At 37.2% G+C, this 27,082-nt stretch overlaps 1 protein-coding gene across 1 annotated transcript; it reads right to left on the bottom strand.

The window, feature by feature from the left end:
- Positions 1-13,024: 13,024 nt before the first annotated feature.
- On the bottom strand, positions 13,025-13,915 carry LOC134323856 (taste receptor type 2 member 7). The gene has a single exon (XM_063005403.1). The coding sequence runs from the start codon at positions 13,913-13,915 to the stop codon at positions 13,025-13,027; it is 891 nt and encodes a 296-aa protein (XP_062861473.1).
- Positions 13,916-27,082: the final 13,167 nt, after the last annotated feature.

Raw genomic sequence — 27,082 nt, 5'->3', positions numbered from 1 at the left:
GTTATATTACTGTAGTAAAAGCATTCCATGTTACCCTTTTCCAAATGTTTTTTTAATTGCATTTAATTTAGCACCCACCGTCGACCTAAAAATGACCTGAGAGGTACCCAAGCACACTATAGTAGCAAAGCCAGAGAAAGATGTTATAGACAATGTAAGGTGTCTACCGCGGTCTATAGTGACGTAAAAAGGTAAGTCATAAATAAAGGGTAAGGTTAAGGTCCACAGGGAGCTGGGGAGGAAAAAAGATGTCTGCACCATGCCCATTACTGTGACCCTCATTTGGTTCTTCTGTTGAGCACTTGGTCCTGAGGAAGGGCCGGTGTTCTGCGCCATCTTTTTGATGTGTCCACGCAGGTAGACGAAGGTTTTCCCCCAAGAGAAAGTCAGTGTAAAAATTGGAATGACTATGTACATCATGTATATCAAATTGCAAACATCTCTGAGGTAGAGAAGGAGGCTTTTTTTTGGTGCAGTCACTGTCCCATTCAAGAGGTTGGATGTTGAGTTGGACAAAGGTGCCTGAGAAAACAGGATTGATATCGAACCCATGCTCAAAGCACTAATTATTGTTATCTGATCCAATATGTACCCAGTACAAACTATGTGTACGACATGATTTTTCATCCACACATACACAGCCTGGCGATGAGGAACCACTTTTAAGTAGTAAAAAACACTAACCCAGGCATTTGATGAGAAGAAAGAGGAATACGTTATGTAAACCACAAGTTTCAGTCCTACCAGCAACATGTTGGAAGCATTGAGAAAATTAAAGAGTCCTATTACCAGGATGAAGATATGCTGAATCATCGAATTGAATACCGTTCCCCATAGCAAAAGTCGCAAAGGCTGGCGAAGGCTTACTCCCGCTGCTGGGAAACACAGGCACAAAAAAAGGATGACGTCTGTAACAATTGCGCAGAAGGAAACTGGGCCACAAATATAGGCGTATAAATAATTGTTGATCATGATTTATTCCATATTTTTTAGAAGATCTCCATCGGCAAATGCCAGCTCTCTGTCCAGACGAGAATTGAAAGAGTGTCAGCTCTGCCTCCTGATATGCATTGTAATTAAACCACATACAAATGTAGTCACAATAGCTGCAAGCCTAATATTTTAATAACATGGTATGAATATGCTATGCAAAAACTTATACTTACATTATTGGATACCTGCATTGACTTTGCAGAAGAATTGTGGTCTACAGTTCTTATTTTTTGTGTGAGAACCAGTTCAGTCATGCACTGTCTGTTTTTGTTCTATACTATTACAGGTCACGATGGGTTCAATTCACTGGTCGAATGGCAGACAACACCCCAAACGAGTCGACAGTTCATCACAGGGCAAACACACTTACATAACTCACACACACTCATACCTGGAGTCACGGTTAGTAGCTACTCACTGAGCCATCGTGCCATGCTGAAGAAATAATGCGTAACACATATACACATACGTCATCAGCTGAGCCACAGACTTATGCAATTCATGATCAAAAGTATATACGCATTGACTGTAAAGTTGTTGGACATTTCATTCTAAAACTATGGAACTCACTGATATTATGAACAGGACCCCCAGAGAACCACCACAGAGCAGGTATTATTTGTGTGGTGGATCATTCTCAGCACTGCAGTCACAATGGCATGGTGGTGGTGTGCTGGTGTGTGTTGTGCTGGTATGAATGGATTAGACACAGCAATGCTGATGCATTTTTAATTACTGTGTCCACTCACTGTCCATTCTATTAGACACTCCTACCTAGTTCGTCCACCTTGTATATGTAAAGTCAGAGACGATCACTCATCTATTGCTGTTGTTTGAGTTGGTCATCTTCTAGACCTTCATCAGTGGTCACAGGATGCTGCCCATGGGGCACTGTTGGCTGGATATTTTTGGTTCTATCAAACAATTCACAGCACTTTTGAAAATCTGAAGCACATGAAATTTTATTGCACAATTACTGTGTATTTGCTAAATTAAAATACTGGAAAAAAAATAAAACAATAAAAAGCAATTATGTTTAAATGTAAAGAAATAAAACATAGAGTCCTCATAATATTAGAGATGTTTTTTTTTTCTTTTTTTAATCAAATTTCATAAACACATCAAATAAATATAATGCAGAAATGTAACATTTGTGCTTGCTGGCTAACATGCTTACCTGAGTAGTCAAGTGTTAACAGTATAAATGAGTAAATAACATTTGAGTGAAATAATCCTGTCTATTACTTTGTGCTGTTAAATAATATAAATAATAATATATGATGTAGACAGAAATATAAATAAATACAGAAAGTTACATTCTATTGTAGTATCTGTGCTTGTAACAAAAAAGCACACAGCATGTTTCATTGGCTGTATTTTAAAATGCACTTAAAAGTAAGGAAAAGTAGTACACTGCCAAGAGTATTAGTTTTTTTACTCACTCTCTGGAGCATTTGTTGAGTATTTGTTGTTTATTTGTACTAGTTACAAAACTCTAATATACCCTGAACTTAATATAACATTCTACAAATCATGTCATTGACAATACAGTAATGAACTGTTATATTACTTTAGTAAAAGTGTTCCATGTTACCCTTTTCCAAATGTTTTTTTAATTGCATTTAATTTAGCACCCACCGTCGACCTAAAAATGACCTGAGAGGTACCCAAGCACATTATAGTAGCAAAGCCAGAGAAAGACATTATAGACAATGTAAGGTGTCTACCGTGGTCTATAGTGACGTAAAAAGGTAAGTCATAAATAAAGGGTAAAGTTAAGGTCCACAGGGAGCTGGGGAGGAAAAAAGATGTCTGCACCATGCCCATTACTGTGACCCTCATTTGGTTCTTCTGTTGAGCACTTGGTCCTGAGGAAGGGCCGGTGTTCTGCGCCATCTTTTTGATGTGTCCACGCAGGTAGACGAAGGTTTTCCCCCAAGAGAAAGTCAGTGTAAAAATTGGAACGATTATGTACATAATGTATATCAGATTGCAAACATCTCTGAGGTAGAGAATGAGGCTTTTTTTTGGTGCAGTCACTGTCCCATTCAAGAGGTTGGATGTTGAGTTGGACAAAGGTGCCTGAGGAAACAGGATTGATATCGAACCCATGCTCAAAGCACTAATTATTGTAATATGATCCAATATGTACATAGTACAAACTATGTGTACGACATGGTTTTTCATCCAGATGAACACAGCCCGGCGATGAGGAACCAATTTTAAGTAGTAAAAAACACTAACCCAGGCATTTGATGAGAAGAAAGAGGAATACATTATGTAAACCACAAGTTTCAGTCCTACCAGCAACATGTTGGAAGCATTGAGAAAATTAAAGAGTCCTATTAACAGGATGAAGATATGCTGAACCAATGAATTGAATACCGTTCCCCATAGCAAAAGTCGCAAAGGCTGGCGAAGGCTTACTCCCGCTGCTGGGAAACACAGGCACAAAAAAAGGATGACGTCCGTAACAATAGCGCAGAAGGAAACTGGACCACAAATAAACACGTATAAATAATTGTCGATCATGATTTATTTCATAAAGAATATTTTAGAAGATCTCCATCAGCAAATGCCAGCTCTCTGACTAGACAAGAATTGAAAGACTGCCAGCTCAATGCCTCTTGATATGCATTGTAATTAAACCACATACAAATGTAGACACAATAGCTGCGAGCCTAATATTTTAATAACATGGTATGAATATGCTATGCAAAAACTTATACTTATATTATTGGATACCTGCATTGACTTTGCAGAAGAATTGTGGTCTACAGTTCTTATTTTTTGTGTGAGAACCTATTCAGTCGTGCACACTTACATAACTTACACACACTCATACCTGGCGTCTTGGTTAGTAGCTACTCACTGAGCCATCGTGCCCTGCTAAAGAAATAATGTGTAACATATATACACATAGGTCATCAGCTGAGCCACAGACATATAATTCATGATCAAAAGTATATACGCTTTGACTGTGAAGTTGTAGAACATCTCAATCTAAAATCATGAACCTCACTTTTCTGGGAAGGCTTTTTACAACATTTTAAAGTGAGTCTGTACCAATTTGTGTTTGTTTAACATTGTAAAATATGGCATCAGTGCAATACTGGGTGAGAAGTCATGGCTTGTCACTGATGTTCCATATTATTTGTTGTTCTGTAATTAATTCTACACACAATAGAAATGGTTAATGGTTAACTTACTGATTAGGAAGGCTGTGCAGATACTTTTGCCATATATTATGTTGTATATTTTATTATTTTGTAAAAAACTAAATCCAAGTATTCAAAACACATTGTGAAAACTATTTATTAGGAATTTCAAAAACAAATTACATCCCTTTTCTACATAGTCACCTTCCGATGCATTTTTCCCAGCATAGAATTAGCATTGTTTTTGGTTGAGCGTGCCAATGATGCATTGCTGCTTTCACATCATCATCACATGAAAATCTTCTTCCCCTTAAAGCTTGTTTGAGCAGTCCAAAAAAGTGAAAATTAGATGGCTTCAAAGCTCTCTCTCAATCTCTCAGACATGACCAGTTACTACACCTCCCATCCCTCACCATTTCCAATGAAAATATAAAAGTGCAGAAACTTTTTGAAGATCCCTTGTGTGTGTGTGTGTGTGTATAATATACACCAATCAGCCATAACATTAAAACCATGTCCTTATTTCTACACACATTGTCCATTTTATCAGCTCTACTAACCATATAGAAGCACTTTGTAGTTCTACAATTACTGACTGTAGCCCATCTGTTTCTCTGCATGCTTTGTTCGCCCCCTTTCATTCTGTTCTTCAATGGTCAGGACTCTCCCAGGACCACTACATAGTAGGTATTATTTAGGTGGTGGATCATTCTTAGCACTGCAGTGACACTGACATGGTGGTGGTGTGTTAGTGTGTGTTGTGCTGGTATGAGTGGATCAGACACAGCAGCGCTGCTGGACCTCACTGTCACTGCTGGACTGGGAATAGTCCACCAAACAAAAATATCCAGCCAACAGCGCCCATGTGGGCAGCGTCCTGTGACCACTTATGAAGGTCTAGAAGATGACCAACTCAAAGAACAGCGATAGATGAGCGATTATCTCTGACTTTACGTCTACAAGGTGGACCAACTAGGTAGGAGTGTCTAAAAGAGTGGACAGTGAGTGGATACGGCATTTTAAAACTCCAGCAGCGCTGCTGTGTCTTATCCACTCATACCAGCACAACACACACTAACACACCACCACCATGTCAGTGTCACTGCAGTGCTGAGAATGATCCACCACCTAAATAATACCTGCTCTGTGGTTGTCCTGGGAGAGTCCTGACCATTGAAGAACAGGGTGAAAGCAGGCTAAAAATGTATGTAGCGAAATAGATGGACTACAGTCAGTAAATGTAGTACTACAAAGTGCTTCTATATGGTAAGTAGAGCTGATAAAATAGACGGTGAGTGTAGAGGTAGTTTTAATGTTATGTCTGATCAGTGTGTACATATATACAGTATATACATATATACAAAGGCACACCTGCCTAAAACCTCACCTAAAGATGCCCTTGTCCCGTTCGTGACCCAGGTGGCATTTTCCCCACCATAGAATATGTTAATAGACTGTAATGGACCTCATTTCTGGTCTGATCTGTTTATGCAAATCCAAGATTGCATCAAAGGAAAATTAACACCACATTTTTGTCACACCACAGCTCATTTCCCTATTAGGCAAATTTTGGTTTTCTGTTGTTTTATTGCTAAACAAGCAGCATGGGTGTGCCCTTTCAGTCATATTTAAACTTGAATCACAGTAGTACCAAAAAATATTTAAAAAAATTGCAAATATTTACCCCCAACCCTTTTACATACAAATGATTGTGACAGCCTGAGATTTGTATTGATATGGCTTGATAGTTCAGTTTTTGTATCAGTAAACAACTTTCTCAGCGACAACCAATAATAAAAATGAAAACTGTGCTCATATGACTATCATGCAGAAGTGAACTGTGACCTTAAACCTCAGCCCCTAAACCATAAAAGCCTAAAATTCAATATAAATAATTTTACCATTTTTTTTTTTAGCTTATTCTTATTTATTTTTATTTATTTTTTTTAGCTTATTTTACTCCCTTAATACAAAAAAGTACTTTCTGATAAATTATAGTATTTATATGTTGTACTACTACAAGGTTGTATTTGTTTCAGTGTTGAGAATTTTGATATCAAACAAATCATAATTAGATCATTTATATCAGTGTTGTTCCAAACATCAAAACAAAAGTCCAGAAACAGAAGGATGAACATATACTTTGGGGCAGATTTCAAATGCCTGACAGTCATGCCCACCATTATTGCAGCTGGCACAGCTGGCGGAACAAAAAACAAAAGTTACCCATTTAAAGGGATGATATGTTTTGCTTTTTTTCGATCTCAGATGGTATTGGTCTGGGATGGAATGAGTATTGGTCTTGTCTTGATTTGTATGGGTCATGGTAGAGCTGGGCAGTATGATTATACATTAGGTATACCAGCATTGATTACTCGTACGATATGGATTTTTCATATACCGCCATACCATAGCACAGTTAATACAACAGCTATAGGCTTCATATGATATTGTTCGCACTGTGGAGCGCCGTGCAGATTAGATACAGTTCACTTTTTAACCAGGTAGCGTTAGCATAACAGTGTTAACAGATGAGAGAGGTTTTCTCGATATGGTGGAAAAAAATTAAAAAAATACAGGAAGGAAATGAGCCATTACTACCAAGGTGAAAATACTTCAGTTTAATTGTTGGTATGATGTTATAACAACAACACCGAAGCAAGCTGGAAGTGCAGATATATAAAGTTGTCCACTTTTCTACAACAGACCTGTGATCAAGTTGTATGATCAGTGGAATCATACCTCAGCATAACGGTATAACTGTTCACTTCATCAGTGGTGACTGGGACTGCAAAAGTTGTTTTATTTGTTAAAGGGAGAGCTAATGATAATTGTATAATACTTAAAAATAATATATTAATAAAAACATTGTATATATTGCACCTATTTCATGCGTAGTGATTCCATCATATATTGTGTCAATTTGTGGGGCCAAGCAAGCATATAGTACTCAAAACCTTCACTATATACATGATGAAATTAAAACTTTTTATATTTTATGTACTTATGACAGTAAAATCAGCCACAGACATATAAAAAGTCCCAGTCATACAAAAATAAAACATACCATTATATACCGTGAAACCGTCAGAATCTTAAAAAAATACCCTGATACACATTTTTCGTCATACCGCCCAGCCCTAGGTCATGGTCTTGTACTGGTCTTGCTGCATTTGTAAGGGCATTTTAGTTTTTAGTAAACAGATCCACTCATGTACACTGACAGCTAAGTTACCCACAGTGCCTGCTTTGGTATTACACAGGAAATTATGGAAATGTAATTATGCAGAAGCTTATTTTTGGACATTGGAAAATTCAGTCTAGATCTGTCCCTCACATGTAAATTACTTAAGACAAAAGCCTTAATGAGATGAATTCCAGTAATTATTGTTGTTTCTAAAATAGTTGAGATGAAAATTGCATGGCTTGATATTAAAACAATGTTTTTGTATTGTGTAGGGCTATGTGAATACATTAGTTAATTGTGCAATCTGATCTCTATTCTGTTGTTTCCGAATGGTTTACTAAATCTGGGTATATATAATCGTACCATAACATTTACTAGGACTTTCTTAACTTGCTTATACAGTATGTCTGACCCAGAGCTATTTTTCTCTACAGCTGCAGATTTGAGACTGTATCAGACACTTATTTTTAGTCATGCTAAAACAGAGAAGGGCTTTTTTACTAAACCACGGCCACAGTAATATATGTATGCAAAAATCAAAACAAAACAAGCCTGCACTGTATAGAACAGACCTGGGCCACATCCTTTGGCTGTCCCTAACCGGCCCGCATGAGGTCAGTGGCAATTAAAAATCAGATGTAAATAAATGTACATCACACATGCAATCAACAGCATTGTTGTTATTTTGAAGGGACCATTATTTCTTTACATTTACGTAAGTTTCTTACGTGTGTGTGTGATCGAGACGGTAGTTTATTTAAAAAAAATCTTTTTTTAAATGCGTTTTCTCCCCTTTTTCTCCCCCTTTAGCGTGCCCAATTGCCCAATTGCATTATGCTTCCTCTATGCCAATGTCGATCCCTGCTCTGACCGAGGAGATTGAAGCTAACCCACGCCCCCTCCGACACATGGGCAGCAAGCCGTATGCATCTTATCACCCACACATTGACGAGTGTTGTGCCACCTAGCGTTGTGTACGGAGAGACACACCCTAAGAGCACTCTTTCCTCATCTCTGTGTAGGTGCCTCAAATCAGCCAGCAGAGGTCATGATTGCACCAGTCTGACAGAGAGAGTCCCACCCATCTGAACAACAGGCCAATCGTTGTTCATGTAGCCACTCAGCCTCAGCCGGCAAGGCAGAGCTGAGATTCGATACAATGTATTTGAGATCCAGCTCTGGTTCCAGCGTGTGTTTTTACCGCTGCACCACCTGAGCGGCGAGACGGTAGAGTTTTAACACAACATGAACTTCTAAGTATTTATTTATGAAGTCAGATCTAAAGCTGTTTAAGGATCACAATTAAAATCTAGGGTTTAAATTGCTGTTATGGTACTAAACACAGAGAAATACAAGAATCTGAACGATGCTGAGTGATCACATCTGAAGTTTTGCTAGCTAAACAGCAAAAGCAACAAGGAATTATTTTTTAAATTTTATACATTCAGAACTGAAGCAGTCAAGACCAGCTTTGTTATATCCAAAAAAGAAAATCCAACAATAATAAAGGACTGAAAAACAGCAAATGAAGTCATTAGACTCCAAACTAAATAGGAAGAGCACTGTATGTACTGTATAGTTAATTTAAAAATCTGCACATTTTGTTTACATTTCTTCCTCTTAACATTAAATCCACCTCCTTGTTTCTACACACACTGTCCATTTCATCAGCTCCACTTACCATATAAAAGCACTTTGTAGTTCTACAATTACTGACTGTAGCCCATATGTTTCTCTACATATCTTTTTAGCCTGCTTTCACCCTGTTCTTCAATGGTCAGGACCCCCACAGGACCACCACAGAGCAGGTACTATTTGTGTGGTGGATCATTCTCAGCACTGCAGTGACAATGACATGGTGGTGGTGTGTTAGTGTGTGTTGTGCTGGTATGAGTGGATCAGAGACAGCAGCACTGCTGGAGTTTTTAAATACCGTGTCCACTCACTGTCCACTATATTAGACACTCTTGACAATGAGGTGTTTAAAAACTTCATATGTGTCATACAATTGTGTCAATTATGTAACAGCAATATGTATGTGTGTGTGTGTGCATGCAAACAGCAAAACTAAAAACAAGTCTGCACTGTATAGAACATATGCAAAACAACATTTACTTCATTTGCCCAACAGTGACCAACAACTCAAGTTGACATCTGTGGAAGTCTTATCAGTCAAATAAGCGGCATCCATATTCATTTCCCTCTGTCTTCAGTGAAGATGCTAATTTTACTGAACAATTGACTGCATTCTAGTTCACACAGGGTCATCTTAGAGGCTGTTTGTTTTCCTTTTTAGGTAAAATAAAATTTTTAACCATAATTCTATTAATAAAAAATACTGAATACTAAAAGTCCAGCTGTTAGAGCATTAGCATGGGTTCCATAGACCTAAGGTCATTTCTGCCTCTGGTCCCTGTTTGGGAAGTGTTTTGTATGTTATCCTAGTGTCCTTGTTTTTTTACATCTTAAAAACATGCAGCAGCAGTAGTAGAATGATCTGCTGATGATTGTAAATTGTTTCTATGTAGGTATTGTGTCAGATTGTGTTGGCCCTAAAATAGATTGAGGCCCATGGTGTGTTTCTTCCTTTGGTCTCTATTTTAAGGTGTCATTAAACTCAAAATGAAACATGTATAGAGTGAAAATATGTATAGAAAGTTCCCAGCTTCATTGCCTAGAGTGTTTTTCAAGTTAGTCATTCCAGCTAAATACATACACTGATGAGGCATAACATTATGACAGGTGAAGTGAATAAGACTGATTATCTCTTCATCACGGCACCTGTTAGTGGGTGGGATATATTAGGCAGGAAGTGAACATTTTATCCTCAAAGTTAATGTGTTATGGCCGCTCAGGTGGAGCAGCGGTAAAAACACACGCTGGAACCAGAGCTGGGATCTCGAATACATTGTATCGAATCTCAGCTCTGCCTGCCGGCTAGGCTGAGCAGCCACATGAACAACGATTGGCCTGTTGTTTAGATATGGGCAGGACTAAGCCCGACATAGTTCCATAGTTCCATTTTACTATGGAAGCACCTCTGTAAGTTGCTCTGGATAAGAGCGTCTGCTAAACTCTGATGACTGGTGCAATTACGACCTCTTCTGGCTGATGGCGCCTGCACAGAGATAAGAAAGGAGTGCTCTCAGGGTGTGTCTCTCCATACACAGTGCTGAGCTGCAGCTCTTCTGGGGTGTTCCTCCACAATTGATTCGCTTCAATTTGTAAAGAAGCTGACAAAATTGTTTTACTTAACAGGTCACATGTTTACTTGTATAACAAACCAATTGATTTGAATCACTGAACTGGCTATAGTCATTATATTATGGATCCATCTGTCTTGGGCACCAACATCACAACAAGGCGGACTTCATTCTTCAATTATTTCAAACCCTTTTGATCTTTTTACTGTCTCACTCTAACAATACTGACCTGTCTGCTTATGTTCTTTTGACAATTCATAGCCATAAATGTATTATTGGCTAAAAAGAATACCCTTTTTTTTATCTTTTTGGATAAAAAGAATATTGTGCACTGATACAGACTTGCTGAAAGTGTTAATTAAAAGGCTTTTGGTCTTGTGTTATTATTAGTACTACATACACTAATGAGCCATAACATTAAAACCACCTTCTTGTTTCTACACACACTGTCCATTTTATCAGCTCCACTTACCATATAAAATCACTTTGTAGTTCTACAATTACTGACTAAAGTCCATCTATTTCTCTACATATCTTTTTAGCCTGCATTCACCCTGTTCGTCAATGGTCAGGCCCCCACAGGACCACCACAGAGCAGGTATTATTTGGGTGGTGGATCATTCTCAGCACTGCAGTGACAATGACATGGTGGTGTGTTAGTGTGTGTTGTGCTGGTATGAGTGGATCAGACACAGCAGCGCTGCTAAAGTTTTTAAGTACCGTGTCCACTCTATTAGACACTCCTACCTAGTTGGTCCACCTTGTAGATGTAAAGTCAGAGACGATCGCTCATCTATTGCTGCTGTTTGAGTTGGTCCTCTTCTAGACCTTCATCAGTGGTCACAGGACGCTGCCCATGGGGCACTGTTGGCTGGATATATTTGGTTGATGGACTATTCTCAGTCCAGCAGTGACAATGAGGTGCTTTAAAACTCTATCTGCATTGCTGTGTCTGATCCACTCATACCAGCACAACACACACTAATACACCACCACCATGTCAGTGTCACTGCAGTGCTGAGAATGATCCACCACCTAAATAATACCTGCTCTGTAGTGGTCCTGGGAAAGTCCTGACCATTGAAGAACAGAATGAAAGAGGGCTAACAAAGCATGCAGAGAAACAGTTGGACTACAGTCAGTAATTGTAGAACTACAAAGTGCTTCTATGTGGTAAGTGGAGCTGATAAAATGGACAGTGTTTGTAGAAACAAGGAGGTGGTTTTAATGTTATGGCTGATCAGTGTATGTAAATATGGCCATAAGTTTATAGACATCTGACTGTAAGCTCAATAGGCACACCAATATCAAACCGTGAGCATTAATGAGAAGTCCTGTTCCTGCATGCAAGCTCAGTAAGGACATGGTTTAAAATGTTTGGTGTAAAGATGTAGGCTGTATGTACAGTGTTTACTGTATGGCAATATAATTATCTACTGTGTGTCTTTGTGTGTATGTGTGTGTGTGTGTGTGTGTGTGTGTGTGTGTGTGTGTGTGTGTGTGTGTGTGTGTGTGTGTGTGTGTGTGTGTGTAATTTAACAGCTGTGGAAAGTAACAGTCGGATGTTTTTTTCCCCAGTCTAATTGTAGAATGCAGTTTTTGTCTTAAATAATGGCAAATGTGCAATTATGCTGCAACATTCCAGAATCAAACCCACAAAATAAAACAAAAAATGTACTGAATGTGTAGCAGAAGCAGGAAAAGAAACCAACACAGATAGTTAATAGGAATTTCACACATATTTATTTAAGATTAATACAAAATGTTAAAATAAAATCTTTATGAATCAAAAATATCATTTAACTTGAATCAATTGTGTTAACTAATCTAAAAATGAATGCGTTTTAACCTAATTGTTTTTTAATAAATTATTATAAAATAAAAAAAATAACTTGTATTCAGCATACACATAAACATAAGATTATGAGACAAATGATAAATATGATGAATTTCTCTGCATGTTTATTTGAGGGCGGCACGGTGGTTCGGTGGGTAGCGCTGTCGCCTCACAGCAAGAAGGTCCTGAGTTCGATCCCCAGGCGGGGCGGTCCGGGTCCTGTCTGTGCGGAGTTTGCATGTTCTCCCCGTGTCTGCGTGGGTTTCCTCCGGGAGCTCCGATTTCCTCCCACTGTCCAAAAACATGCAGTCAGGTTAATTGGAGACACTGAATTGCCCTATAGGTGAATGGGTGTGTGTATGTGTGTGTATCTGTGTCTGCCCTACGATGGACTGGTTCCCCGTCCAGGGTGTTACTGTGTGCCTTGCGCCCATTGAAAAGTTGGGATGGGCTCCAGCTACCCCCACTTCCCCTCCGCAAGTGAGTGAGTGAGTTACTCTGCAGAGTAACAGCTGAATGAGTTTTTTCTTCCCATTATTTTCATCATCTAATGGATCTATAATTTATAATAAAAAAAGTAAGTAGTAGGTATAAGTACAAATTACAAGTGTGAATAATAATAATAATAATAATAAAGTGTAACAATTCATGCATAAAATCTCTTTAGTAATGAAACTACTCGCACCCTAAAAATAGACTGTGAAAAGCCTAAACACAGAATATTTGCTAAACCAGATATAGAGGTCATAGTCATTGTGATGTGTCTGTCCAGATATCCATCATGGAAAAAAAGCAATGCTGTGGTAATAGCACACAGGCTGCTCGGAACAAACACAGAAGTTTGCACTATGCCCGTAATCGTCACCCTCATCTGGTTCTGTTGTTGAGGACTAGTAGTTTGAGAACCAGTAGTTTGCTCCATCCTCCTGATGTGTCCACGTAGATAATTAAAGGTTTTGCCCCAAGAGAAGGTCAGTATGCAAAATGGGCAAACAAAATATGCCAGGAACACCCTGATAGCCATTTTAAAGAGAGTTCTGTTTAGAGCATTTACTTCATCTAGGAATGTTGTGTTATTACTACTGTACGTTGGTTGCGGCAGGTTTGAAACCGTACCCATGGTTATCGCAGACAGAAGTAAGACCTGATCTAAGACAAACCCAGCAAAAACTATCACTTTGATGTTCTTCTTGATCCAGATAAAGAAAGCATGATGTTGCGGGACGATCTTCAAGTAGTAAAAAATGCTGATCCAGGCACAGGTGGAGAAACTCGAGCAGTAGGTTTGGTAAATTATTCCCAGGTTTACAATCAGAAGCCAGTCAGGTGGTCTAAGAAAGGTCAGAATAACATAGACCATAATGATAAGCTGTTGAACTGTAGAATTGCCTAGCATGACAGTTAATAAAAAATACAAAGGTTGATGAATGCTCACTCCCTCAACTGGCTGGCATAGACAAAAAATGAAGACGATGTTTAGCATGTTAGCGACCACACAAAACGGGGTACAAACGATAGCAAACAGCAGGTTTGCCATTTCTATAGTAAGTGTGGTGTTGACTCCAGAGATCTGATCGTTGATTGTTCTCCAGAAATTCCAGCACACTACAGTCCTTGCATTTACAGAAATGAAATATGGTAATAACTTTAATGGGGCCTGCATAGCATGTTTATGCAAAACGTTGAGTTATAAATTTTTCATCTGGTTGTTAGGACCTTTTCCAGCTTATGCTAAAGTTGGTTTGTAAAAAACAGTACATTTGAACGTTTGTGTGATCTAAGTGCTGGGAACTTACTGAGTATTACAATGAATAATCCAATGGCAGTCTTCGGATTTCAATTATTCTACTACTGTTTTACTTTTGTCTGAATTGTCCTATCCAACAACCACCAAACAGGTCTTGCACAACTAACAGTATGTACATTTTATGTTAAATGTTACAGTGTTACATGAAACTCAGGACTCAGGAAAGTTGGTTCTACAGTCCAAACCCTTTTTTAAATCTCTTGAGTAAAGAAATTATCCTGACCCGAAAAACAGACTGTGAAGAGCCTAAACACAGAAAATTTGCCAAACCACAAATGGATGAGATGGTCATTGTAATGCGTTTGTCACTATCCAAAGTTTCATAGTTAGATGAAAAGAGCAAAGCCATGGCAATGGCCCACAGGCTGCTGGGAATAAACACAGTAGTTTGCACTATGCCCATGATCGTCACCCTCATCTTGTTCTTCTGTTGCTTGGAGGAAGAACCAGTAGTTTGCTTCATATTCTTGATGTGTCCACGTAAGTAGTAAAAAGTTCTGCCCCAAGAGTAGATCATTGTACTAAAGGGAGAAATCAAATAAAGCAAAAACACATTGGTACCCAACTTGAAAAGCATGCTGTTTAAAACTTGAGCTCCTGAAGACGTTGTCCCATTTGTTTGGCTAGTTTCTGACTCGTTGCCATGCAATGGAAAAGGAAGGTATGATGCTGCACCCATGGCGATCGCAGACAGAAGAAAGACCTGATCAAAGACGATCCCGGTTAAAAGTATCACTTTAATGTTCTTCTTAATCCAGATAGAAAACACACAATGTTGCGGGACAATCTTCAAGTAGTAAAAAATGCTGATCCAGGCACTGGTGGAAAAACTTGAGCAGTAGGTTTGTAAGATTACTGCTGCGCTTACAACCCGAAACCAGTTTGGTGGTTTAAAAAAGCTCAGGATGACACAGATCAAGATGATGAGTTGGTGAACTGTGCCATTGCGTACCATAACATTTAATAAGAAATGCAAAGGTTGACGGATGCTCACTCCCTCAGCTGGCTGGCATAGACAGAAAATAAAGAAGATGTTTACCACGTTAGCGATCGCACAAAACGGGGTACAAATGATAGCAAACAGCCAGTTTGCCATTTCAATTGTAAGTGTAAGTGCCATGTTTACTCCAGTAATCTGATCGTTGATTGTTGCCTTTCTGCTTTAAACCCAAAACTTCATCAGAGCACTACAGTCCTTTGCATTCACAGAAATGAAATATGGTAATAACTTTAATGGTGCTTGCATAGCATGTTTATGCAAAACGTTGAGTTAAACATTTTTCATCTGGTAGTTAGGACCTACCAGCTTTTTTTGTTTTTTAAGGGTACATTGTTACTACTACTACTACCTCTGGTGGTAACTGATTATGTTACGTCTAAGTCAAAGGTTTACATACACTTGTAAGAAACACGGCAGTCTTGGGATATCAATTATTCTACTTTTGTGAGTAAATTGTTTAAGCACAAATGTACTACCTAGTCAAAAAAGGAAAACTGTCTGGATTGTTCTATCCAACCACCAAAATAGGTTTTGCACAACTAACATTATGAACATCGTTATGTTAAATGTTACAGTGTTGTACACATAATCAACAAAAGATTGAAACTCAGGACAAGCTGGTTCTACAATCCAAACACTTTTTTAAATCTCTTGAGTAAAGAAATGATCCTGACCCGAAAAACAGACTGTGAAGAGCCTAAACACAGAAAATTTGCCAAACCACAAACGGATGAGATGGTCATTGTGATGTGTTTGTCATAATCCATAGTGTTATAGTTAGATGAAAGGAGCAATGCCGTGGTCATGGCCCACAGGCTGCTGGGAATGAAGAGAGTAGTTTGCAGTATGCCCATTTTCGTCACCCTCATCTGGTTCTTCTGTTGCTTACAGGAAGAACCAGTAGTTTGCTTCATATTCTTGATGTGACCACGTAAGAAATAAAAAGTTCTGCCCCAAGAGTAGATCATTGTCATAACGGGAAGGGTCAAATATCCCAAAAACACATGGGTAGCCAACTGGAAAAGCATGCTGTTTAAAACTTGAGCTCCTGAAACAGTTGGACTATTCAGATGGCTAGTTTCTGACCCGTTGCCGTAGAATGGGGGTGGCAGGTATGCGGCTGCGCCCATGGCGATTGCAGACAGAAGAAAGACCTGATCAAAGACGATCCCGCCTAAAAGTATTGCTTTAATGTTCTTCCTAATCCAGATCAAGATCACATTATGTTGCGGGACAATCTTCAAGTAGTAAAAAATACTGATCCAGGCACTGGTGGAGAAACTCGAGCAGTAGGTTTGTAGGACTATTGCCGCATTTATAACCAGAAGCCAGTCAGGTGGTGTAATAAAGCTCAGGATAATAGAGATCAATACGATGAATTGGTGAACTGAGCTATTGCGTAACATAACAACCAATAAGAAATGCAACGGTTGGCGAATGCTCACTCCCTCAGCTGGCTTGCACATACAGAAAATAAAGAAGATGTTTACCACGTTAGCAAACGCGCAAAATGGGGTGCAAACGATGGCAAACAGCCAGTTTTCCATTTCAATGACGAGTGCCATGTTGACTCTGGTGATCTTGCTGTTGATTGTTTTGCCCTTCCGTTTTATACCAAAACTTCATCAGCGCACCACAACCATTTGCAATCACATGAGCTGGGGGAAATGAAATATGGTAATAGCATTAAATGGGGCTTGCATTGCGTGTTAATGCAAAACATTGACTAAAACATTTATCTTCTGGTTGTTAGGACCTCACCAGCTCGAGTCAGACATGTTTTTTAAGAAGGGCACATTCAAACATCAGGGTTTATGACTGCAAAAGTAGGCTGTATACAGAATAAACAAACCCCAATTTTGGAAAAGTTGGAACAGTTGGTATAAGACCAATTTTGTTGTACAGTACTTTGTCAATAGAAAACAAATGTAGATGCCTTCAACACACATAAAAAGTTTAAACAAAGGGATGTTTATCACCATGACCCATCACTTAATGACACTTTTTAATAGTATGGGAACTGAAGATAATGGTTGCAGATTTGCGAGTGGAATTTTTGCCAGTTCCTGCCTTTTACAGCTGCTTAACAGACTGTAAACAGTGTTTTCTGATTCCCTGCTTTAAAAGTGTGGTATACATGGCCAATAAAAAAACAGATCTGGACTGCAGGCAGGGCAGTCTAGCACACACACTCTTTGTCTTGGAAGACAAGCTGATGTTTTGTGTGCATAATTAAGCCTGGTGTTGTCCTGCTCAACTAACCATGGACTACCAAAACAAACAGGTTGCATTAATGGCAGCTTATGTCTTTTTAAAATCCCAAGATACACCTCTCTGTCAATGATAGCTTTAAACATATACAAGTCACCCATGTTTTGGGCACTGATGCACCCCCTTACCAAGACAGGTGGCTTTTTTACCTTTTTGATGACAAAAAGTAATATGTTATGAGTGTCTGATCCACTCATACCAGCACAACACACACTAACACACCACCACCATGTCATTGTCACTGCAGTGCTGAGAATGATCCACCACACAAATAGTACCTGCTCTGTGGTGGTCCTGTGGGGGTCCTGACCATTGAAGAACAGGGTGAAAGCAGGCTATGTCAGTAATTGTAGAACTACAAAGTGCTTCTATATGGTAAGTGGAGCTGATAAAATGGACAATGTGTGTAGAAACAAGGAGATGGTTTTAATGTTATGGCTGATCAGTGTATATATATATATATATATATACACACTGTATATGTGTGTGTGTCTTTCTGTCTGGCTTTCTCTGTGAATAATAGATTTTCAGGTGGCATTTTTTAAAGCAGCGGTGGACTGTGATAAGTGACAATGGTTTTCCGAAGTACTGCCGAACTTCTGTAGCTATATTTTTTAAACAGAACTATCTAAAAGAGCAAAGATCACACACATTTAACAGAGGTTTCTATGGATTCAACAAAATATCTCTCTGGATTACCTGAATCTTTTTTTTTTTACAATATTATGTACAATAGATAGTGAAAGACCCAAATTATCTGCAAACTTGCATTAATAAGGTTTGGATCTATGTGGTGAGCCATGACCCATTTTTGTTTGCAAAGACTGGACCTTTCATGTATTTTTCTTTTATACCCAATCATCCTGCTTTCACCTATTACCAATTCATCTTCTCATGTGGAATGTTTTAAAATAAAGTGGGCAGTGGATGATTCTAACACAGAGCCTGAAAAGAGAATATAGAGAATCAGAGTAGGTAATTCTCCATCCTTATCTTAGACACGTCCATTTATGTATGTTGACTTGAACCCAAAGGTCAGTTCTGGCATGATGGATTGCTGTCATCGTAACTTTTAAATACTTTTTAAAATAAATGTTTTAAAAATCCAACTCATAAAAATAAAAGAACTTTGATTATTAGTTTAGTGGCTTATTAAGTTCCATGATGTTGTTTTTCTTTGTGACACGGCCTCCTGTTTCCTCATTAGTGGTTATTATTGACCGCAGCTGGTGCCCTCTCTTTGCCTATTAAAATCGGGCAAATTCAACTGCACCCATTAGTTTGTTCCACCATGCTAAACCCTGATAAGGTCTACTGAGCTGTGGACAGATGTCAGAAATTGATAGTGTCATGAAAATGTATTCGCTGCCCTTCTGATTTATTGCGTTTTTGCATGTTTGTCACACAAAATGATTTCAGATCCTGATACACAGTGCAATACACGACAATGAGAACACAAAAGACAAAAGTTTTAAATAGTGATTTCATTTTAATGAAGAAATAAAACTTTATTACCCATGAAATAATTGTCACCTTTTTAAATGCACCATCTTTATTAGCAGTGGCTACAATTAAACACATTGGCCTAATGCAGTGGATAAATTTGTACTATACATATTTAAAGTAAACTAATGATATAATAAATGTAAATGAACTTATTAAGCTAAATATTGAGTTATTTGCTTGAAATTTGTATAGTTGACTGACCAGAAAAACCCCAAAAATGATACTGGATCTATTGCAACCAAAATATAGTGATCAACACACAAAAAGAACATTTCAAAACCACTTTTACTATTTACCCCATTCCCCCAAAATAAGTATCTATACATACATACATACATACATAGTATTATAATTATAATATTCATACATTGTAATAATATTATTATGGGATTTGCCAAACCTCATGAGATGGTCATGATAGTGATCATCCCGTGTTTCATACTTAGCTACAAGCTAAACCGTGGTAATGACCCACAGGCTGCTGGGAATCACAGCAGTTTCCACTATGCCCATGATTGTCACCTATATAATGCACCATCTTTATGAGCAGAGGCAACAATTAAACAAGTTGACCTGATGCAGTGAATACATTTTTACTATACATATTTAAAGTAAACTAATGACATAATAATTCTAAATTAAATTATTTAATTATCTAATATGGAGTTATTTGCTTAACGTGTATAATTTTTGTGACCAACTTAAAAAAAAAAAAAAAAAAAAAAAAAAAAAAAAAACACGATACTGGATCTATTGCAACCAAAATATAGTGATCAACAAACAAAATAAATGAGCAGTTTATGAAAAAAAAAATATTCAAAATCACTTTTAGTATTTAACCACTTAGTTTAGACAAATATTAGTATGGGATTTGCCAAACCACATGAGATGGTCATTGCGATAAAGTAGTCATCATCCAAAGTTTCATACTTGGATGAAAAAAGCAAAACTGTGGTAATGACTAACAGGCTGCTGGGAATAAACACAGAAGTTTGCACTATGCCCATGATCGTCACCCTTATAATGCACCATCTTTATGAGCAGTGGCTACAATTAAACACACTGACCTTATACAGTGGGTTTATTTTTACTACTTACTACTTTTTACTACTATATTGTTACATATTCTTAGTGGTTTTTATTTTTACTTGCACATACAGAATTGTCATCTTTACATTTAAAATGCATGGTTTTCTTAAAAACAAAATGTTCTTTAAAATTGTTGGTATGAAAAGGAATACAAATAAATAATACAAATATGACAAAGAAACTAAGGTGATAAACATTTTTAAAGGCTAATTATGACCCCTTAACTTAAAGAGTAAAAAAAAAATCATAAAACAAGGTTTTTAAATTTCAATTTTTAAAATAAATTAATGCCTGTAGTATTGTAAATTACATTGTTTACCGAAATATTTTATTTATGTGCTTGATGTAAAGAGATTTACTGGACTTTTAAAAAAAAGCAGATGATGTGATTTTAAAAGCATTAATATATCAAATTTATATATATATAATGAATAATATATACAGTATATACAGTATATATATATATATATATATATATATATATATATATATACTGTATATATATATATATATATATATATATATATATACATACACATATATATATATATATATATATACGTATATATATATATATACAGTATATATATATATATATATATATATATATGTACATATATTTATGATTAATAAATACAATGTAATTTTACATCGTAATACATTAATTTTAGACAAATGTTATTATGTACTTTCAAAAAGATTTCTTAGCTTTTTTCTACTAGAGAAAGACAACAAAACTTACAAATGATTTAAAATTATGACAAGGATATCCATAACAGCAACTATATGTTAATATATGTTAACAGTAACTATAACATAATATGTTGTACAAAATACACAAACAACAGAATTAAACCTTGTACAAGATCCTACATTCCAAACACTTTTTTAAATCTCTTGAATGAAGAAATGATCCGCACCCTAAAAACATACTGTGAAAAGCCTAAACACAGAATATTTGCCAAACCACACAAGGATGAGATGGTCATTGTGATAAAGTAGTCATCATCCAAAGTTTTAGACCCTGATGAAATGAGCAAAACCGTGGTAATGACCCACAGGCTACTAGGAATAAACACAGCAGTTTGCACAATGCCCATGATCGTCACCCTCATCTGCTTCCTCTGTTGTTTACAGGAAGAACTGCTGGTTTGTTCCATCCTCTTTATGTGTCCAAATAAGTAGTAAAAAGTTCTGCCCCAAGAGAAGGTCAATGTAATTAAAGGACAAATGACATATGCCAAGTACACACTAACACTCAACTCATAGAGTTTGTGGTTTAAAACAGGAATTCCTTTTCTGATTGTCCAATTCGAATGGCTAGTTTCTGAGCTGTTGTCGTTCCTGGTTTGTAGCATGTGTGCCAGTGTATTCATGGTTATCGCAGACAGAAGTAAGACCTGATCGAAGACGAACCCAGCAAAAACTATCGCTTTGATGTTTTTCTTAATCCAGATAAAAATCACATGATGTTGAGGGACGATCTTCAAGTAGTAAACAATGCTGGTCCAGGCACAGGTGGAGAAACTCGAGGAGAAGGTTTGGCAGATTATCTCCCCAGTTAGACCCAGAAGCAAGTCAGGTGGTGTAAAAAAGCTCAGGATAACAGAGATCATGACGATCAGTTGGTGAATTATAGAATTGCTTAACATGATGGTTAATAAGAAATGCAAAGGTTGACGAATGCTCGCTCCATCAGCTGGCCGGCATAGACAGAAAATAAAGATGATGTTTAGCATGGTAGCAGCAATGCAAGATGGGGTGCAAACAATAGCTACCAGCCAATCTGTCACAATAGTTGTTTTACTCATGTTGACTCACACAGCCTGGCTCCTGATGGTTGCCTTTCTGTTTTATGTTGAAATTTTATCAGCACACTACGACCCCTTGCAGTCACATGAGCTTGGACAATAAAATATGATATTAATGGGGCCTGTATAGGATATTTATGCAAAACATTGAGTAAGACATTTATCATCTTGTAGTTAGGACCTTAACAGCTTTACATTTGAACATTAGGTTTCATGAAGTGCTACTGCTGAGTACATGATATAAGTATAACTTTTGCAGCAGTGATCACACTGGGCATTGCATTGTTTTTTTTTTTCAATGAATCGTTTTTTTGTTGGAACTTAGATTATTACTTTTGTGGTGTATTAAATTTTGTAATGTTTTTCTTTGTGATACAGCCTCCTATTTTCTCATTAGTGGTTATGATTAACCACAGCTGGTCCCTTCTCCATGCCTTTTAAAATTGGGCAAATCCAACTGCACCCATGAATTTGTTCCAAGATAGTAAACAATGGCAGATCATTATACGAAGTACAATCTCAGACAAAGAGAACCTGAGAGAACACAAAATACATTTATTTAAATAATCATTTAATTGTTACAAAGAAAAATGAAATATTTATTGAAATAAAAGAATTGCATATATATCAGAGAATATATAAGAGAAAAATTACAACAAAACTTACTAATTACAAATTATTTAAAACTCTAACATGGATATTAATAACAGTAACTATAACCTTACACAGGGGCAATTTGCTTCAGTGTGTCTGAGGAAGTCTAGCTCATGTTGAACCAACGGCTTAAGTTGTCCCTGTATGTGTAACACATTATATGTTGTACAAAATACACAAACAACAGAATTAAACCTTGTACAAGATCCTACATTCCAAACACTTTTTTAAATCTCTTGATTAAATAAATTATCCACACCCTAAAAACATTCTGCGAAAAGCCTAAACACAGAATATTTGCCAAACCACACAAGGATGAGATGGTCATTGTGATAAAGTAGTCATCATCCACAGTGTTATTCTCAGATGAAATTATCAAAACCTTGGTAATGACCCACAGGCTGCTGGGAATAAACACAGCAGTTTGAACAATGCCCATGATCGTCACCCTCATCTGCTTCCTCTGTTGCTTACAGGAAGAACTGCTGGTTTGTTCCATCCTTTTTATGTGTCCAAATAAGTAATAAAAGGTTTTGCCCCAAGAGAAGGTCAATGTAATTAAAGGACAAATGACATATGCCAAGTACACACTAACACTCAACTCATAGAGTTTGTGGTTTAAAACAGGAATTCCTTTTCTGATTGTCCCATTCGAATGGCTAGTTTCTGAGCTGTTGTCGTTCCTGGTTTGTAGCATGTATGACAGTGTATACATGGTTATCGCAGACAGAAGTAAGACCTGATCGAAGACGAACCCAGCAAAAACTATCGCTTTGATGTTCTTCTTAATCCAGATAAAAATCACATGATGTTGAGGGACGATCTTCAAGTAGTAAACAATGCTGGTCCAGGCACAGGTGGAGAAACTCGAGGAGAAGGTTTGGCAGATTATCTCCCCAGTTAGACCCAGAAGCCAGTCAGGTGGTGTAAAAAAGCTCAGGATAACAGAGATCATGACGATCAGTTGGTGAATTGTAGAATTGCTTGACATGACCGTTAATAAGAATTGCAAAGGTTGACGAATGCTCGCTCCATCAGCTGGCCGGCATAGACAGAAAATAAAAATAATGTTTAGCATAGTAGCAGCGATGCAGGACGGGGTGCAAACGATAGCTAACAGCCAATCTGTCACAATAGTTGTTTTAACCATGTTGACTCACACAGCCTGGCTCCTGATGGTTGCCTTTCTGTTTTATGTTAAAATGTTATCAGCACACTACGACCCCTTGCAGTCACATGAGCTTGAACAATAAAATATGATATTAATGGGGCCTGCATAGGATATGTATGCAAAACATTGAGTAACACATTTATCATCTTGTAGTTAGGACCTTAACAGCTTTACATCTGAACATTAGGGTTCATGAAGTGCTACTGCTGAGTACATGATATAACTTCTTGCAGTAGTGATCACACTGGGCATTGCATTTTTTTTTTTTCAATGGATCGTTTATTTGTTGGAACTTAGATTATTACTTTTGTGGTGTATACATTTTGTAATGTTGTTTTTCTTTGTGACACGGCCTCCTATTTTCTCATTAGTGGTTATGATTAACCACAGCTGGTCCCTTCTCTATGCCTATTAAAATTGGGCAAATCCAACTGCACCCACACATTTTTTCCAGTGCCATAAACAATGGCAGATCATTACATGAAGTACAATCTCAGACAAAGAGAACCAGAGAGAACACAAAATACATTTATTTAAATAATCATTTATTTTAATAAAGAAAAATTGTTGCGCAATGGGACAGTGGTGGCCTATTGGATAGAGCTTTGGACTAACTGAAAGGTTGAGAGTAAGAATCCCAGCTCTGCCATGCAGCCACTGCTGGGCCCATGAGCAAGGCCCTTAACCCTGCGCTCTGACCCCAGCTTCCAAACGAGCTGTACGAACGTTTCGTACATCTGTATACTGTATTTATATATGACAAAAAAGGCATTCTATTCTATTCTTTAGCAGCAATAACTACAACTAAATGCTTATTTTAATAATAATTACTATCATTCAAGTCTTTAATGCTTCTATAAGATCTTTTACATCTTTCATCCTAATCTCTATTTGGCTCAAAACAGGACAAGGCCATTCCAGCCATTCAGATGTGGATGTAATCTTGGGTTCTGGATTATTGTCTTGCTGTATAATGCCATTACGATCATCTTTAGCTCATGGTTGAATTGCTGAAAACCTGAATAACATCAACTCTTTCACGTCCAATGCAGTGGATTTATTTTTATTATTTCTATATTTTTACATATTCTTACAGCCTCTGTGAACTTTTTCACTCTGACACATAGTTACTGTCATTTATTTATATTATATTTACCAAATGTCCCCAATGGTGTTGACAAAAGGAATACAAAATATAGATATGATTAAATACAACATTGATAAGATCTACTGAGCTGTGAACAGAAATTGATAGTGTCACATAAATGTATTCACTGCCCTTCAGATTTATTGCACTTTTGCATATTTGTCACAGAAAATTATTTCAGATGCTGATACAGAGTGCAATACACGACAATGAGAACACAAAAGACAAAAGTTTTAAATAGTCATTTTATTTAAATGAAGAAACAAGAAAACTTTATCACTCATGAAAAAATACATCACCCTTATAATCCTCAATTTTCATCAGCAGTGGTCACAATTAAACACTTTGTAGTGGCTTTTATTTTCACTTGTACATACAGTATTGTCATTTCTACATTTACAATGCATAAATAGTTTTGAAAACAAAATGTTCTTTTAAATATGACTGTAGCAGTGTAGTGACAAAGAAAATAAAATGCTAAACAGTTGTTTTGGGACTTTTTCAATGCCTAATCATGTTAAAATGACCCCTTAACCTAAAACCCCTGAATTAATAAAATAAGCATTTTAATGTTCATATTTAAAGTAAATATATTACTTTAGATTTCTAAATAATTTTCTTAGCAATATATTGAGTTTTTTGCTTGATGTGCATAGATTTACTGAACAATTTTTGAAGAAACGATGCTGGATCTATTGCAGCAACGATACGTTGATCAACAGACAAAAATACACAGTAAACAGTGGCTTTCCAAAAAAAATACACACACACAACTACATATATTATAGAATATATAAGAGAAATTACAACAAAACGTACTAATTACAAATTATTTAAAACTTTAACATGGATATTAATAACAGTAACTATAACCTTAAACAAGAATGATTTGCTTTAGTGTGTCTGAGGTAGTCTAGCTCATGTTAAACCAATGGCTTGAGTTGTGCATGTATGTGTAACACATTATATGTTGTACAAAATACACAAACAACAGAATAAAACCTTGTACAAGATCCTACATTCCAAACACTTTTTTAAATCTCTTGAATGAAGAAACTATCCGCACCCTAAAAACATTCTGTGAAAAACCTAAACACAGAATATTTGCCAAACCACACACGGATGAGATGGTCATTGCAATAGAATTGTCATTATCCGAAGTTTCATTCTCGGATGAATAGATCATGGTAATGACCCACAGGCTGCTGGGAATAAACACAGCAGTTTACACAATGCCCATGATCGTCACCCTCAACTGCTTCCTCTGTTGCTTACAGTAAGAACTGCTGGTTTGTTCCATCCTTTTTATGTGTCCAAGTAAGTAGTAAAAGGTTCTGCCCCAAGAGAAAGTCAATGTGATTAAAGGACAAATAAAATATGCCAAGTACACACTATTACTCAGCTTAAAGAGGGCGTTATTTGAAACATGAATTTCTTTATCGATTGTCCCATTCAAATGGCTAGTTTCTGAGCTGTTGTCGTTCATGGTTTGTGGCATGTGCCCCATTGTATCAATGGTAATCGCAGACATAAGTAAGACCTGATCGAAGACGAACCCAGCAAAAACTATCGCTTTGATGTTCTTCTTAATCCAGATAAAAATCACTTGATGTTGTGGGACAATCTTCAAGTAGTAAACAATGCTGATCCAGGCATTATCCAGACTTATCTCTCCATTTAGAGCCAGAAGTCAGTCAGTTGGTGTTAGAAGGCTCAGGATAACAGAGATCATGACGATCAGTTGGTGAATTGTAGAATTGCTTAACGGTCAATAAGAATTGCAAAGGTTGACGAATGCTCGCTCCATCAGCTGGCCGACATAGACGGATGATGTTGATGATGAAGATGATGTTTAGCATGGTAGCAACAATGCAGGACGGGGTGCAAACAAAAGCTACCAGCCAACCTGCCGTTACAGCTGTTTTAACCATGTTGGCTCCCCCAGCCTGGCTCCTGATGGTTGGCTTTTTGTTTTATGTTGAAATTTCATCAGCACACTAAAGACCCCTGGCAGTCACACGAGCTTGGAAAGTAAATTATGGTAATAATGGGGTCTACATAGCATGTTTATGCAAAATATTGAGTAAAACGTTTATCATTTGGTAGTTAGGACCTTGTCAGCTTTACATTTGAACATTAGGGTTCATGAAGTTCATTAAGTGCTACTGCTGAATACATGATAACTTCACAGAGCAGTAATCACACTGGGGATTGCACTGATATTTTAAATAATCCAATAGATCATTTC

The sequence above is a fragment of the Trichomycterus rosablanca genome, chromosome 12, assembly GCF_030014385.1.
Source record: "Trichomycterus rosablanca isolate fTriRos1 chromosome 12, fTriRos1.hap1, whole genome shotgun sequence".
Classification (NCBI taxonomy): Eukaryota; Metazoa; Chordata; class Actinopteri; order Siluriformes; family Trichomycteridae; genus Trichomycterus; species Trichomycterus rosablanca.
The sequence above is the reverse complement of the archived record's forward strand: the minus strand, read 5'-3'. Positions and strand labels throughout refer to the sequence as shown.

Excerpts from the sequence above, each read along its gene's own strand:
- LOC134323856 (XM_063005403.1), bottom strand. The coding sequence starts at position 13,915 with ATGGCAAACCTGCTGTTTGCTATCGTTTGTACCCCGTTTTGTGTGGTC.